Source organism: Helianthus annuus, chromosome 10 (genome assembly GCF_002127325.2).
Source record: "Helianthus annuus cultivar XRQ/B chromosome 10, HanXRQr2.0-SUNRISE, whole genome shotgun sequence".
In the NCBI taxonomy this organism is placed as follows: domain Eukaryota; kingdom Viridiplantae; phylum Streptophyta; class Magnoliopsida; order Asterales; family Asteraceae; genus Helianthus; species Helianthus annuus.
In genome coordinates this window covers 21,727,780-21,744,222 of record NC_035442.2, presented here as the reverse complement: position 1 = coordinate 21,744,222, position 16,443 = coordinate 21,727,780, and the positions used below count along the sequence as shown (strand labels likewise).

The following is a 16,443-nucleotide window of genomic DNA, read 5'->3' as shown; positions in this document are numbered from 1 at the left end:
ACACCTTTAAAAAAAGAAAAAGAGGCGCCGTTTAGAAAACGGTTACTTGACATTTCCTCTAACAATTAAATATTAATGTCTTCCCAAAATTTTTAATTAATATTAGAATCCTTACATCTCCGTATGTTAACATTCACCGCATACATCTCCACTTTCACCACCGTAATCGTTCACATTGGTCAGCGTCAATTATCCATTATTCTTCAATTCTTTGTAACTTTAATCAGCACAAACACGATTGATAATTGTTCAGTTATGTATAACAACTAAAGGTTATTGATTGTTTCTAAATCGATTCAGAAGAACACGATCAACTATTGATTAATCGAAACCATTTGAATTCTCTTTCCCCTTCGTTTTTCCTATTTATCGGATCGCTAATCATGTTCTTCCCAGATTTGACGCCATACACTTTACTTATGCTATTTAAAGTTTCGATTCCGTTATGTTTTCACTCCCACCGTTTTATGTTTACATGATAGTAATCCTCGAATTGTTATTATCGGTGTTCTTTTACGTTTTTTATGACTTTGGTTCTTTTTGTATTTGGTTCTCTGTTTGTATTGTATAAACAACATGTGTTTACAATTTGTATGTCGATTTTTGTTTGTTGAAATTGTTATTGAAAGTGCGCTTTCTGGTGTCAGTTACTTCGGTTCTTTTTCATCGCTCGATTCCCTATTTATATGGTATCATTGTATAAAGTTAAAAACAATGTTTACAATTTGTGTGTGGACCTTTTGTTTGTAGAGTAGAATCTGAAGAATACAATTGCATATTCATGTTAATCGATCTATATGTATGCTTATGGTTCTCTGTTTGTTTGTTATTAAAAACACAAATTGCATCTGACTTTTTGTTATTATCAGTGTGTTTTCTCTGGGAGTCAATTACTTGAATCCTTTTTTTCACGACTCGGCTGTAAAGTATAAACAACATTTACAATTTGTAAGTGGATTTTTTGTTTGTAGTGTCCGAATAATACAGATGCAGATTGAATCATGTTAATCTGTAAGTAACTAAGTATGTTTATGGTTCATCACTCATAATGTTCAAGATCTTCTTTGAAACACTATTTTTTCTTTATTAACATTGTTCTCTAACGACAATTAATTTTTATCCTACATAGTGTTATAGATTTGGATATGACAGTGCACCACTCAAAATTGTTAATTTGGTTCTGCGATCACTAAAATTTGGTTTCACGTTAGCAAATAAGAAATCATAATCAACATCTCGCCGCAACGCGCGAGTTAGCGCCAACTCGTTCTATAACAAAAACAATACTCACAATAAATCTATGTTAGTCGTAAATAAAGCACTCGTGTGATTTATAGTCACATATTTGTGTAATATGAAGAGTGCAAACTCTTGAAACCTGTTATAAAAATAAAACCCTACTAAGGCGGATGTCTGGTGTTCCATATAATTAAAATAATGTGAACCCATGACCTAGTGTTCTAGTGATATGATGTTTACTTCATGGATGCATAAAATTGTTGTCAAGTGAAAATTAAAAGGATGTGAAAACGAGCTTTTTACCTTAAAGTTTCTAATTTGGCCCTTCAGGTTTCCCCGGTTATCACATTACCCCTGGGCCCCGGCTAGTTTGTTTAGTTTAAGTATCAACACCAATTATTTGCATGTTTTCTTTGGTCTTTAACTTTGATCAACATAGCATCAACTATCACAAAACTCCATGAATAGTTTTATTTGTACTAACTAGAACAAAAGATTGATAAAAGATTATAAAGTAAAAACCTTAAATAACTAAGCCACTCACAGTGTACACGCACAAATACACGTTTTGAAATTGGCGCAGAGTTAAAGGGATGACAACTTAAAGTTTGTGTTTTGTAATTTTTCCTTAGCTATATGTCTTTTTTTGAATGGCTAAACTTGTACACTATGGGGATTGAACCCATGACATTTTACTATCCTACACCTTATCTAACTCACCAACACCATTGGGCTATTCCCAATGGATCCTTAGCTATATATCTAATATAAAAGAAATCAATTTAACTAGTTATAAAAACCGTCGTCGCGTTGCGGCGAACTTCTTTTTTTATTTAGCGTTTATATGTGTTTGAAATTACTACGAGCGCGTTGCACACGGAATCGCTTACAAAAATAAAAAGAAAATGTAGAAACAAACACTAAAAAAATAACCGAAAGAAAATCAACTAAAAAAGTTGTTTGGTAATGGTGTTGTTCGGTAGAAGCCCGTACTCAGAGATGAACATATAGTAATGTGTACTGGTACCGAATTTCCTGAATCGAAACATCCTAAGTACAAGTTCGGTACTGACGTTTGGCGTTCCTAGTACCGGTTCGCTACCGGTTTTTATCTTCATATATACCGATACCCTAACCAATATTTTCGATACCAATACCGATTCGGTATCAGTTGGTACCGAGCTCATCCGTACCCCTGAAACTAAAAAAAAAGTTGTACGATACCGTTGGTGTTCGTACGGTACCCGTGATCAGGGATGAGCAAATGGTACTGGGTAGCTGTACCAAATTTCTCGAACTAAAAGATTATCAAACTCAATCCGGTACCGACTTTTGGCGTTTTATGTACCAGGCTGGTGCTGGTTTTTACCTTCATGTACTGATAACGAACCGGTATTTTTGATACAAGTATTGGTTAACACCAAACTTATTAGACTTAAAAAGTAAAGAAGATAACAATTATTATAATATTAAGATAATAAAACTATAAAAAATGATATAATATTTCATTATAGTGTAGTTTACTCTTCATTTACTTCATTTATTAGTATGTAGGAGAATTAAAGAGTTAAATGCGATTTTAGTCTCTGTAGTTTGGGCCATTTTGCCAAATCTAGTCTAAAGGTTTCATTTTTCGCATGTGGATCCAAAAAGGTTTCACCGTTGCTATTTTCGTCCACTGGGTTAACTTCATCAATTTTTTCTGTTAATGAGAAGCGCAATTCGGTCATTTTATATGTAATTCTGTTAACTAGAAGGGAAATTCTGCCATATAAAATGACTGAATTGCCCTTCTCGTTAACAGAAAATAGATGAAGTGACAAAATGGTCTAAACCATATAAACTAAAATGATATTTAACTCTTAATTAAATTTAACAAAAATTATTAGTTATTTGATCAAAATTGAATTATTACATGTATGCCAAAAAAACATGTCACTGAAAAAGATGTTTCCAATCTAGTAGCTGTCAAACCCATAATTTTTTTTAACGGCCGACAGAAATTTTATTAATTATAGCAAGATGCTACCTGCCAAACTTACAAGAGTTCTCGACACCAATACAAAGGAAAATTACATATAATTATACATAACTATCCAAGAATTTCAAATCGACACCAATTCTCCCATGTTAATGACATCATCTTTGACCGATTCCTAACCCAAAGATACGTCATTGCTTTTATCTCGTCTAAGATCTTCGTAGTGTTTGGACTCGCTTGTTTGAAAGCACTCTCGTTTCTCAATTTCCACAGGCTCCAAAAAGTCACCAATATTAAGGCATGTAAAACTTTCCTCTTCTTCCTCGCTCGCGAACTTAATTCGTGTAAACTAAGCAAATCATTGATGTCGAACGCAATTATAGGTGGGATCTTACACCAATCCGCAATGTTTTGCCAAACCATTTGAGCAAACTGACATATTACAAAGATATGTTCACAAGTTTCGGCACAGTCACCACAAAGAACACAAAGATTATTTTGTACCGAAATATTCCGAAATGCCAAAGCACATTTAGTCGGTAATCTATCCATTTCTGCCCTCCAAGCCACGATAGCAACCTTCTTCGGGATCCAATTATTCCACTCAAAAACCCGTACCGGACTTACTCGATTTACCGTGCTTAAAATCCTTTTAATTCCAGCAACATTGAAGGTGCCATTAGAATCATACTTCCAGGTCTAAAGATCCTTACCCGATCCCATATTTAGCCCACTAACCAGTTGTTCCAGCTGCTGCAATTGCACATGTTCGCTATCACTAAGGTTCGGTCGAGCCCAGGCCCAATAAAACATCGGCCCAGATACATCAATACCCAATCTATCCTCCACCAAGCAATCCTTTTGCCTTTCAACTTTGAATAAATCAGGGAATTTTATATAAAATGGTGTTGGGTCAACCCAAAGATCTAACCAAAACTGAATGTTCTTACCATTTACCAAACTCGCATAAGTGGCACACCGCAAGTCAATATAAGCATTAAGTAAAGGCTGCTGTCAAACCCATATGGCAGTTCTATTAACAATTTTCAATATAAACATGTCACTTTAACGAGATGATCTAAAAAATATGATTTTAAGGTGCCAAACCGATATGATAGTTCCATTAACAATTTTCAAGGCCTTCATCCTCTTAGTGATTACAAGAGGCAACGCCATGACAATTTTTAAGCTTCGAAAATGTCACCCCGTTTGCCCAATGAAAAGATAACTTGAGGTAGTATATATCATGACTCATTTTGAGCTCCTAGGAGCACCAATTCCTTTTACCATATTATAAGATTGACATGTGACAGTTTCATAATGCTTTTTAAGCTTCGAAGAAACCAATGAAGACTTTTATGTATACGTGATTGAGTTATACTTTTGTGTAATCATTTTTAACAATAAAAAGAGCAATTTTTTAAAGAAAAAAACTTATCTAGATAGCTATTACATGTAATATTCTCATGAATTATACTTTTATGTAATCATTTTCAACAGTAAAATGAATAATTTTTTAAAGTAAAAAACTTAATTAGATAGCTATTATATGCAACTATAAGATTGACACGTGCGCGTTGCGCCATGGTCAACGAAGTTGACATGTTGTTGATCAGATTCACATTTACAATGTGTTAAAGATGTTTTTGTCGGTTAAGTCTGTATCACTATCTTATACAAATAAGTAATTCCCCAAATAATCTCAATACAATTAATGGTATCATAATTACTACGTTACATGACTTGTATCCATATAAATAACCTATCGTATTAAGCTCCCCGCATTGCGGCGGGGGCATAAAACCGTGACAAATAACACTAATGCCACACTATAGCCAACGACCACCAACATTGAAGTTGCCGCGTCTTAACGTGGAAAAATTAGACCGACATATAAAACATAGAAAATAATAATTAACTCAATTTAGGACTCGCGCGTTGTGACGAACTTATTAAACAAGAAAAAAATAGACGACTTAAACACACTGAACCACACACGTACGTAGCCCCATGTTAACTCGCAAAATTTAGAACGAAGCGTATAACAAAACGTAAAATCGTTGAACCACACACACACATTGTGCCGTGTTAAGTCGCAAAATTTAGATCTAAACGTAAAACAATTTTTTTTTGCAAATAATGAAAAACATAAGGGATCAAAGTTGAAAGTAAAAAGGTTGTGAGGTTAGTTTGGAAAAACTAAAAACTTTTGGGTTAAAACTACAAGTTTTGGGTTTAAAGTGAAACATCAATTTTATTTATTTATTTATTTATTTATTTATTTATTTTTTTAAAAAACCCACAAAACATAGGATACAATACCCAATGCATTAAGTTGTTGTAAATTTATATTACGTAAATTCTCATATACACACACTTTGAATAGCCTATACACTATGTAGCATATTATTATTTCTAGAAATTAATTACGAGGGCGCAAAGTATATTTTTTTCTGAAACCGGGTGCAAAGCATATAGTTTGTATCATATGTAGTAGGGTTTGAAACTAATACCTATTTTTTTTGGTATGAAGGACACATAACAGTCTAGTTAGCATTGGGGTATTAGTTTAAAATAAGTGTAGTGGTAAATGCCCCATCCAATGAATGCCCAATTATTTTCTTCTTTTTTTTTTAAAATTAAAACTAATAATATTTCATTAAATAAATAAAAATTACATAAATAATAAAACACACACAAATAATACTACTCATCTCAAATGTCATATTCGTTTTCGCCGTACTCGCCATCTTCATCTTCCTCGTCATCAACTTCTTCTTCACCTTCGTTTGGAATATACCGAACCGACCATGGGTGTTGGACCAAATCAACTGCTAACGCGGAATGTGCGGCTTCAAACCGCATTTCATGTGCATTGTTCACTCTTTCTTTATTGTTGCTTGCGGATATTCCTGAACAGCTTCCGGTACATAGTTTTGGCATATTGCTTTTCCTTCGTCTTCCAATATCATATTATGCATGATTATACAAGCGTACATAGCATCTCTCATATTTTCTTTGGTCCATGCACGACAAGGATTTCTCAAATAATGACACCGTTGTTGAAGAACCCCAAAGCATCTCTCAATGTCCTACCACGAAGACTCTTGAACTTTTTTTTTTAAATGAGCTCTTTTTTCATCGTATGGGTCCCTAAACGTCTTCACGACAATCGAATACCTAGGATAAATTCCATCACACAAATAGTATCCGTGCAGGTAGTAGTTTCCGTTTGCATAAAAGATGCTTTTGCAGCTCTACCAGAAATGAAATCATCTACAAATGGAGATTGTTCGAAAACGTTTATATCATTGCATGCTCGGTAAACCATGTTGATTAGAATGGACCTCGTAAATTTGTTGAAGAATTTACCATGTAGGCTTTCTCAGATAACGGGCATCGTACAAATTTATTATACCTTTAAAAAACAAACATATATAATTTTAAGCTAACTAAAAAAAATCTGAATGGATGTAATATTTATAGTATTGTAGTGTACCGTGACAAAAATGCTCCAAGATATCGCGCGTTTTTTTGTTGGCCATCTTTAAATACTCGTCGGTGATGTCGATGGTGTTTCCGTACGCAAGGACTTGTAGCGCTGAAGTACACTTTTGAATAGCGGTAAATCCAAGCATCCCACTCGCATCCGCTTTTTGTTTAAAATAATCAAACTTGTTTTCCATGTCTCCAGCAATGCGTAGAAATAAACGTTTACTCATCCGAAAACGATGCCCCAAATCGTTTGGGTTTGGGTAAGTAGGTGCTTCATCGAAGTAATCTTTCATCAATCGATCGTTTGCCGAACTTCGGTCTTGTTCAACACATTCTCGTGGCAGAATTTCACGTTGAGGCCGACTAGAATGTTTCATATACCGCGCCGTGAGTTCGCACACACTCGTAACCGCCTCTTGCTCGACCTCCTCGTCGGTCGACTCACCCTCATTTGCTAAAAACTCTTTGTAATAAAAATTGTCAACCGACGACGAGGACGTGGGATAATCCAATTTTTGTAGAAAATGATGTGTAGTTTGGGTTTGTTATTGTAGGTTTTGGTTTATGGTTTATAGAAAATGGAATGTGAAAGTTGTGTTTGTTTTTTTGTGATATTGTAGCTGTGAATGTTTATTGGATTAAAAAAAGGAAATAGCCGTTTTTATCCGTTGGCCAACGGTCCAATTGGTCAAAGTTTAAAACATTTGAACAATCTGACGTTTTAATCTAAACGCCCAACAAAAAAATTGCAAAAAAAAACACCCAAGGGAGAGGTGCACCGGCATGTTCAAGCGTGGATGGGGCAAAAAAACGCCTAAATTAGTTCCCACTACGGGTGGTCGTATAGGTTTTCAAAAAGTAGTATAAACTAAAGTGTCATATTTATCTTTACAAATCCATTTAGGAATAGTAACCTTTTTGTCTTTTGTGATTGTCTTTTTTAAGATTTTTTTATAGTAAACTTTAGGGTTCTTTATTTTTGTAGCGTTTATAATTTTGTCACCAACATTTAATGTTTAGTTTTTTATTCTTTTTATTAGTTTTTGTTCTATATTTTTTTTTCTGGATGTCGTTTAGTTGCTACTTAGCACAATGTTAGATGATCGGTTGCTACCTAGCACAATGTTAGATGATCACATTTGGTCCCCCAAAATTCTTTATTTTCCGTTTAGTTGTTACTTGATACGGTGTTTGATTGTCACGTTTGATCCTCGATATGTTCTGTCCTCGTGCCGCAATGCGGGGGCCTAAGACTAGTTTGTAATACTTGATACGGTGTTTGATTGTCACATTTGATCTTTGGTATTTCTGTCCTCGTGCCACAACACGGAGGGCCTAAGACTAGTTTGTAATACTTGATAAAGTGTTTAATTGTCACATTTGATCCTCGGTATTTTCTGTCCTGGTGCCGCAACGCGGGGGCTAAGACTAGTTTGTAAGAATCCCAATAGTAGCAATCTATGAAAAGGTAGGGGAGAAACGCAACGCAATCCATCAAACGTAAATTAACATATGCCTGAACGAACAAAAAATGCTTCAGGTTCTCTCTCTAAATCCTGTAAATTTCAACGCTTAATCGTATTAGTCGTTACAAATCCTGTTAAACATTATCAACCTCGCTAAAATTTGTAATCAATTTAGTTGTTTTATGCCTTTAAACTCTTGTTTTTCTTTTCAATTATATATAATTGGAAACCTAGGGTTCATGTTGTGTTCATAATTAATATGTTTTGACTAGTTTGTGCATAGGTTTGATGTTATAAGAGTGAAATTTAGCTGTTAGAAACTTAGAATAATATGATGCTGGTGTTTGAATGAAGAAATTGAGGGTTTTGATTGGTGAATTTGGAAGTTTCAGGTGAGATGGGAGTGGGAGTGAAGAATGATGAACAGAGTTGGTGGGCTTCACCTTCAAATGTTGCATCTCACTTTGGAACAAGTGGTGTTGCTGTTGCTACAGCTACTGGCATTACACATCCATTAGGTTTCGTCGTCTTTCGGTTTCATAAAAGTTTTATTTTCATTTGTGGTTTTCATCTGTTTGTGTAGGCCTTAATTGTTTTGTTCTGTTTGGATGCACAAGTACAAAGCCTTTTACTCAAAATGATCCAGTTGTTTTAGTGAAACAATTTAGTAGATTGTGGCTATGTAGTCAAAGGCGCGGACCCAAGCGAGGTGCGAGAAGCGCATAAACGGAAAAACCTGCCTAAACCTGCCGAAACTAGTTTCAAACGTCCGAACCAGCCAAAAATGCCCTAGACTGGACATGCCCCTTGCTTGTCTCGGGTGTGTGATTTTTGTGCACCTAGGCGACATGCTCACCCTTTGCGCCTTGAGCCTTTAACTACTTAGGACTGTGGATACTTAGGTATGATTTGGGAGAATTTTTAACAGTTCAATTGGTCTGATATCCATAGTTTTCAAAGGCGCATAGCATAAACATACCATCTTTTGGGGTTTTAGACATGATTTAGGCTTGTTTAGGGCTAGTTTAGGCTATTTTTGGATGTTTCAGACAGGTTTGCCCAGAATTTGCAGAATTTGGCCAGATTCTCGCCAGAATCTGACTGAAATTCGACAAAAATCTGGTCCAAATTCCCCCCCCCCCCCCCCCCCCCCCGAAGGCCACCGCGGCTTTTGGATGGCAGCGAGGCGTTTTCCCTGCATCTCGCTTCACCTCGCCTGAGGGCCTAGGCGCGCGCCCGAAGTGCTTTTGACAACATAGGTCTGATCACTTTTTTTAGCTAGATTAATTAATTTAATGCATAACAAAAAAAAGAGAGCCCAAATCGACCCATTTTACATGACGGGTTAGAAATTTCCCCTCTAGATATATATTATAAGGCAAGGAAATTTGTTATGATATGCAGATGTACTCAAAGTTAGACTACAAATGCAACTTGTTGGACAAATAGGCCCGCTAACCGGAATGGTATAACCATCTCCGTTATTTATCATAGTTATTAATGAACAGGAATACTCGAGTCGACTGATAATTAATTGTCGTATTTTGGTATTTACAGGGACAAACTTTTGTTCAAGTTGTGAAAAAAGAAGGACCTCGGGCCTTATATCTTGGTTTGACCCCAGCGTTGACTAGGTCAGTTGTTTACGGAGGTCTACGTTTAGGTTTGTATGAACCTTCTAAAAATTTATGTGAACTGGCCTTTGAGTCCACTAACATCTTCATGAAGATTGCATCTGGAGTTGTTTCTGGTGCTTTTGCCACTTTGCTCACCAACCCTATGGAAGTTGTTAAGGTGAAAACATCTAAATAATTGTTGAATCTTCTACGCATTGTTATATGTTTAAGGTGGTGACATGGGTGGGTTGGATAGCGTAGAGGTGCGCAAAGCCTGGGTCTAACCGGGCCCGGACCGTGACTCAAAAAGTCCGGTCTTAATACAGACAAATAGGCGGATAAAACCCAGAAAATTAAACTAATCAGCTACAAATTTTAATCCATTTCGAGAAGGATTAAGCCTCCAAAACAGAGTACAATTCTGAAACTCTAAAAATACTAAAACCAGACCCCTAAACTAAACACAAAGAAACACATTTAAACGTAAACTAAACAACAGTTACTTCCTGTTTTTTAGCCCCGCTCACCCACTATCCCTTTCCTAAATTCCCTCCTGAATTGAGTTTGGATTCGTACCATAGGCCTTAACGTTCCAAACTGGGCCTGGGTCTTTCGTTCCTTGATTTTAAAATGCGTGATGCGCTGATGAAAGCGCATCGCCACAGCTGATGCGTTGCGTTTACGTGATGCAAGAATATTGCGCTGATTTTGCATAATGCGCTCCGGTGCACACAACATTGTTTGTCATTTTTTTTTTCAGATTTTATGAAATGGGTTGGGTTGGGTTGGGTTTTTTCAATAATTAATATCTTAGTATGCTTGATTTGGAGCATTATGTTCCTTAACACGTTTTTGTGGTTCTAGAAACATTTTAGTATGCTTGATTTGAACAAAAAAACACAACTCTTATCGTCTTATTACGTCAGTTGTTTTAGTTTAAGTATGTTTTTATAGGTTGTTAAGTATAAACAATTTTTTTAGTATTTTTTTATAAAGAGTGCATCGAATACGTTGCATCGCGCATCAGATTTTTGGACCAAACGCATCGGAGCACATCATGCAATTTAAAACCAAGTTTCGTTCTTTATATATTTACTTTTTGTGTATCAAGTAATTTAATATAAAATAGTCATAACATAATTTTGAGATCCTTTATATATCATGATATTACATGATTTGATGAATAGCTAGTTTAGTGCCTTTGTCTATTTTAGTAAAAACCGATGTATAATTTTACACTACAAAAATATGTATATATTAATTTGAACTTTGGATGGATGTAAATATTGTGATTATCTGATGATATAAAATGATGTATATTTAAAAAGAAGTTTTTTAAAATAGAGTTCTAAAAGAATATGTATTATTTTTAACAATATTTGTTATTTTTTCAAATAAAGTTATAAAAAGATAAAACGTCAGTAATATGACAATATGTTAATATATTAGACAATGTAACTTGTTAAAAAATGCATTATGTTAATATATACTCGTTACATAATTAAATATATTCAAATTTAATTAACTTTTCAATGTGATATGAAAATAGATTAGGGGGTAACTTTTTGGTTAAATACTTTATACTTACTTCATAACCATATCAAAATTTATTAAAATGATCACATCAGTTATAAAAATAAATTTTCACTTGTGTTAAATTAAGTAATAAAAGTGTATCAAATGTATCACCTATTTGATCTGAAAAAAGATGATGTCATTTGCATTTTGCTTTATTAAGGTAAGAGAAGAGATATAAACCATTAAACTCAAGACATTTTTAAGCAGTGCCAAAAATATTCTCTTTAAATAATAACAAAAAAAAAAAATTATACAAAATTACACCCCGCGCAACTTTTAGCTAAACTTCTGTCTCAAACCATTTGACCCGTTTCAGTAGGATATAACCCAAAGTGACCCATTTTACATACATGAATCGAAACTCGAAAATGTCACGTCTACATGTCCTTCTCAATGAAGTGCCACAAGATCACATAAACTCACCTGTTTATCTGGCTCGTACACATTTAAACGATTTGATACTTGTACCACACAAACACTACATTGCATGTTATAATGCCAAAAATTTGTGATCTTTAGCATCTTCCTACTGCTAATAAATGGAAAGGTGGTTGTTATTTAGGTACGTCTGCAAATGAACCGTAATGTGCATATAGGAGCAATTGGTGAGCTGCAAAAGATTGCTGCAAAAGAGGGAGTAACAGCTCTATGGAAGGGGGTCGGGCCCGCCATGGCCCGTGCAGGGGCTTTAACGGCATCACAGATGGCTACGTATGATGAGTTCAAACGGGTTAAATGCTAAAACTTATGTCCTAAATTTTATATTTTCAAAATTATATTGCGTAGGATCTTTTATTTATAATTCCCGTTGTCATTTTCGTTTATGTGACTGACTATAATGCAGGTGTTGTTAAAATGGACACCTTTAGAAGAAGGATTCTATCTTCATCTTGCGTAGGCATCTCTACCTGCAGTCTTCCAATAATATTTCAAAGAGTAAAATGCCATTTTTGTCCCTGAGGTTTGGCCAGTTTTGCGACTTTCATCCAAAGGTTTGTTTTTTTGTATCTGGATCCAAAAGGTTTGAAATCTTTGCCATTTTCAGGGGTATTTCCATCTTTTTTTTTGTTAACTTAAAGGGCAATTTGGTCTTTTTCATTTTATGTACAAGCATCTAGCATAATGTACAAGTGTTCAAAAGACTATATCCCCTTGAGTTAACAAAAAAAAAAAAAAAAAAAAAACCCTGATTAAACAGAGAAAAATGGATGGAGTTAACGAGTCAGATGAAAATGGCAAGATTTCAAACCTTTTGGATCCAAATGTGAAAATACAAATCTTTGGAAGAAAGTCGCAAAACTGGCCAAACCTCAGGGACGAAAATGGCATTTTACTCTATTTCAAAACATTACTTGTCACATATAGAAATATACCTAGAGTGAAAAAGTATAAAAAATAAAATTTATATACAAGTTTGAAAATTGATCTTTCTTTTATTTTGTATAAGATGCCAAATGTTTCTTACTATTTATTGTATCTTATGAAGCTCGAGTACAATAGCGGGATTAATGAGCACCCTCATAACTGCACCTATGGACATGGTTAAAACCCGTCTCATGTTACAAAGAGAATCTAAGAGAGATGGCGCTTATAAAAATGGGTTCCATTGTGCATATAAGGTAACTAGTTAATTTCTGTTTTGATGTTTAGAGTAAAATGCCATTTTTTTGTCTATGAGGATTGGTCAGTTTTGCGACTTTCGTCCAAAGGTTTGTTTTTCTGCGCATCTGGATCCAAAAATTTGAAATCTTGCCATTTTCATCCAGCTTAACTCCATCCATTTTTCTCCGTTAAGTCAGGGGTGTTTTCGTCCTTTTTGTTAACTCAAAGGGCAATTCGGTCTTTTTCACTTTACGTACAAGCATTTAGCATAATGTACAAGTATTCAAAATACCCTTACTACACAAAAACAATACCTAGTAGGTAAAAAGACAAAAATACCCCTGACTTAACGGCGAAAAAAGAATGAAGTTAACGAGCCGGATGAAAATGGCAAGATTTTAAACCTTTTAGATCCAGATGCGGAAAAACAAACCTTTGGACGAAAGTCGCAAAAACTGGCCACACCTCAGGGACGAAAATGGCATTTTACTCCTTTTTTATTATAACGGTTCGTGGGTTCGAATTGACTGATTTTTTATATGGTTGAAATCTAGGTTTTGATCACAGAGGGACCTCGAGGACTCTACAAAGGGTGAGAACCAACAATACCCGTTCACATTTTATTAATATATTTAGAGGTGGAAATTTTGATCTTTTTTCTAATAAATGGGTCGATTAGGTAGATGTTTTATCACTAACCAGAAAGGTGTCAGATTGGTTGAATTAGTTGAAAGTTGCCCAAAAGTGTATTTTTATTGTAGAAAACGTCATAAATCGTCTTTTTTTTTTTTTTATTGCAGAAAACGTCATAAATCATCTTATTCAAAAATACATTATTGTTGAAATTTGTAACTAATATAATTCCTTTGATTTTATCTTTTTATAAACCAGTTCGTTACAAGAGAAATTGGACAAAAATGTATTTTGGTCAACCAACCCGACCCGGCCGACCCAATTCAACCCGCACAAAAATTACCCATTTTGACCCGTTCCCTAACCTGACTTCCAGCCCATATTTATTTTCTGTTACCAAGGTTTGACTAAAATACATATATATTGCAGTGGCTTTACTATTTTTGCACGACTAGGTCCACAAACTACAATCACATTCGTACTATGTGAGAAACTGCGTGAGCTTGCCGGGCTGAAAGCAATTTAGTCTCTCAAAATACGGTAAGATGCTAAGATCTTATTCTTGCCTGCTTATTTATTTGCATTCTGCAAGTAGAATGCTCATTGATCAAAATTTGTAGTATTTTTTTAATGATTTTTTTAGCTTTCCAAATGTTGTTTTTATTCATCCATTTGTACCTCATTGATCATTTTTTTATACATTTCACTAACATGATTAGTTGTTGTAATATGTTAACTTAAGCGCGACTGGATATTTTCTTAGTTTTTTTTTCTATTATTTAATCTATAATATAAAGTTGCATCATACATAGTCCCATGTGTAAATTAAATAAGCTAAAGACTTTCTTAATGCATTTATTTGTACACCACAGGGATTTTAATGCATTTGAATACACCACGACAACTATATTAATCACAGATTAGGATGTTAATCGAACGATTTATGAGATTTTAATGCATAGAATACGCCACGGATTATTACTATCAACCCTAACAATTCATCGGCCCGTTTCACTTTTAATTAAGATATACTTTCTGCCAACATTTGGTATGGATAGCAACGTAAGATCACTATCAAAAAGAGAGAAAACTACAAACTTTTCTAGAAGTTGAGCACTTAAATCTTGACTACTTGATTTAACTGCATCACAAGTGAGTTTATAAATATTCAAACATCTTTCAAATTTTTATGATTATTATATAAACTCGTTTTATGATAAGAGGCGGACTCAAATCATTTTTAAAACGTTAGCCAACTTGTCTTAGTAAGCGAATCTCAGTGAAAGCCACCTCGTCTCATTTTAAACCCTTTTGAAAGCCACGTGTCGAGCATAAGCCACGTTTAACCCAACATACTGGTTAGCAGCGTACTCGTGAGTCTTATAAGCTCCTGATTTATCGTGAAGAGTAGCATTTGGTAATTTGACTCGGTTTAGCCGGTTGTTATTCCAAGAAACCGACTATGAACAATGAGCGTAATCGCAGTATATACCTAAAATTATATAAAATATATCAACTATGAACAAAATATGTATAGATAATAGAAATTGTTAAAATTCTTATTTGTCCTTTCAACTTTTAAATGGGTATGATCCCCTTGACTTCTAACAGGCTTATTATTTTCTTCATTGGTCACTATTAAAGCCCAAAGACCAGAAACTGGGTAAGAGGGGCCATAAGAAAACTCAAATTCAAATGATTGAGAAGTTGTAAAAATAAATATTTAAATCCTAAAAATTAAACCATCAGACCATAGTTTATGTGTAGCAACATCTGTTAGCAACGAAATGTTTTAGAGGCGTTTGCTCTAGCGACGAAGTTTAAAGTGTCATTGTCATTCGGTATGTCTTTTTGAGTGGTTGCATGTAGCAACGAGTAAAGTTGTAGACACATATTGCAAACTGCAACATGTGAAGGGTATAGTGATTGTTCAGAACCGTCACTATATTCTCTCTGTATATGACAAATCGTCGATGTAATCTATATTTTTGGTTACTGGATTATCATTTACATATGTATGTTTTGTTTCTCTTATGCCGGATTACTAGCTAAACAATTTTTAAACCAAACATGGTTTCTAGTTACTTAAAAACTCTTAGGGAGTCTTAGAAAGTTCAACTGATTTAAATTATACTACTCGTTGTTTCGTTGTATCTTAAAAAAATGATTGACCACAAACCGAAAGACAAATATTCTATTAAGCACGAAGGAGAAATTAATTTATTAATAAAGATCACTCACCTTATAGCAATAAGTTATATTTTTAAGCGTTGTTTTTTATTTACTTTCGGCAATTAGATAGAATCCTAAAAGGTTATTCTAGACGGGGGTCTCAGCAGGAGGAACCTCTCTGTTCGTAAGGATGAGGGTAATGTTTGCCATTATCCCACCCTCTACAGAGTGTACAAATATCCTTGCTACGGGTACTATGTACGTTTGTTTATTTATAAAATAGAATCTTAAAAACCAACATTTTTAAATGTTGACAACTACAATTTTGGCTCTTAAGGATGTTAAAAAAATTGGCCACATTTTATTAATCAATAACTATTTTTTCCGGTCATAAAATGACCCCTTTTTTGTAACATTCTAAAGTCTTAAAAAGTATAGATTTATTAATATTGTGAGATCATTTATGAATATTTAAATGATAGATAAATAAAATAGGTGAATCGTGGTGACATTTATATGGAAGAAATGGTATGAAGTATTGTATTTCTAAGAAAATGTAAAAGAGAATCTAAAGGGTTTGTGATTTCACAATGGACTTCATGTTACCACTGTCCCAGGCATATGTATACAAAAAAATTCATGATGTTTTATGGTGTTAAAT

General features: G+C 34.4%; 2 protein-coding genes across 4 annotated transcripts; one reads left to right on the top strand and one right to left on the bottom strand.

The window, feature by feature from the left end:
• Positions 1–5,935: 5,935 nt before the first annotated feature.
• On the bottom strand, positions 5,936–7,092 carry LOC110880750. The gene is made up of 2 exons (XM_022129209.1): positions 6,720–7,092; positions 5,936–6,132 (listed from the first exon to the last, which is right to left on the bottom strand). The coding sequence occupies exons 1-2, from the start codon at positions 7,090–7,092 to the stop codon at positions 5,936–5,938; spliced, it is 570 nt and encodes a 189-aa protein (XP_021984901.1).
• A 1,015-nt stretch (positions 7,093–8,107) lies between these two features.
• LOC110884169 (mitochondrial substrate carrier family protein ucpB) lies at positions 8,108–14,372 on the top strand. 3 transcript variants are annotated; one of them, XM_022131854.2, is made up of 9 exons: positions 8,108–8,255; positions 8,574–8,699; positions 9,586–9,647; positions 9,739–9,975; positions 11,938–12,105; positions 12,220–12,269; positions 12,862–12,994; positions 13,532–13,569; positions 14,040–14,372. In XM_022131854.2, exons 1-9 carry the CDS (start codon positions 8,228–8,230, stop codon positions 14,134–14,136), a joined length of 939 nt encoding a protein of 312 aa, XP_021987546.1. In that variant the 5' UTR covers positions 8,108–8,227; the 3' UTR covers positions 14,137–14,372. The 3 variants fall into 3 exon arrangements, with proteins under 3 accessions (XP_021987546.1, XP_021987545.1, XP_035834500.1); XM_022131853.2 differs by having other exon boundaries at positions 8,568–8,699; XM_035978607.1 differs by having other exon boundaries at positions 8,203–8,255; positions 8,579–8,699.
• The last annotated feature ends 2,071 nt before the right edge of the window (positions 14,373–16,443 follow it).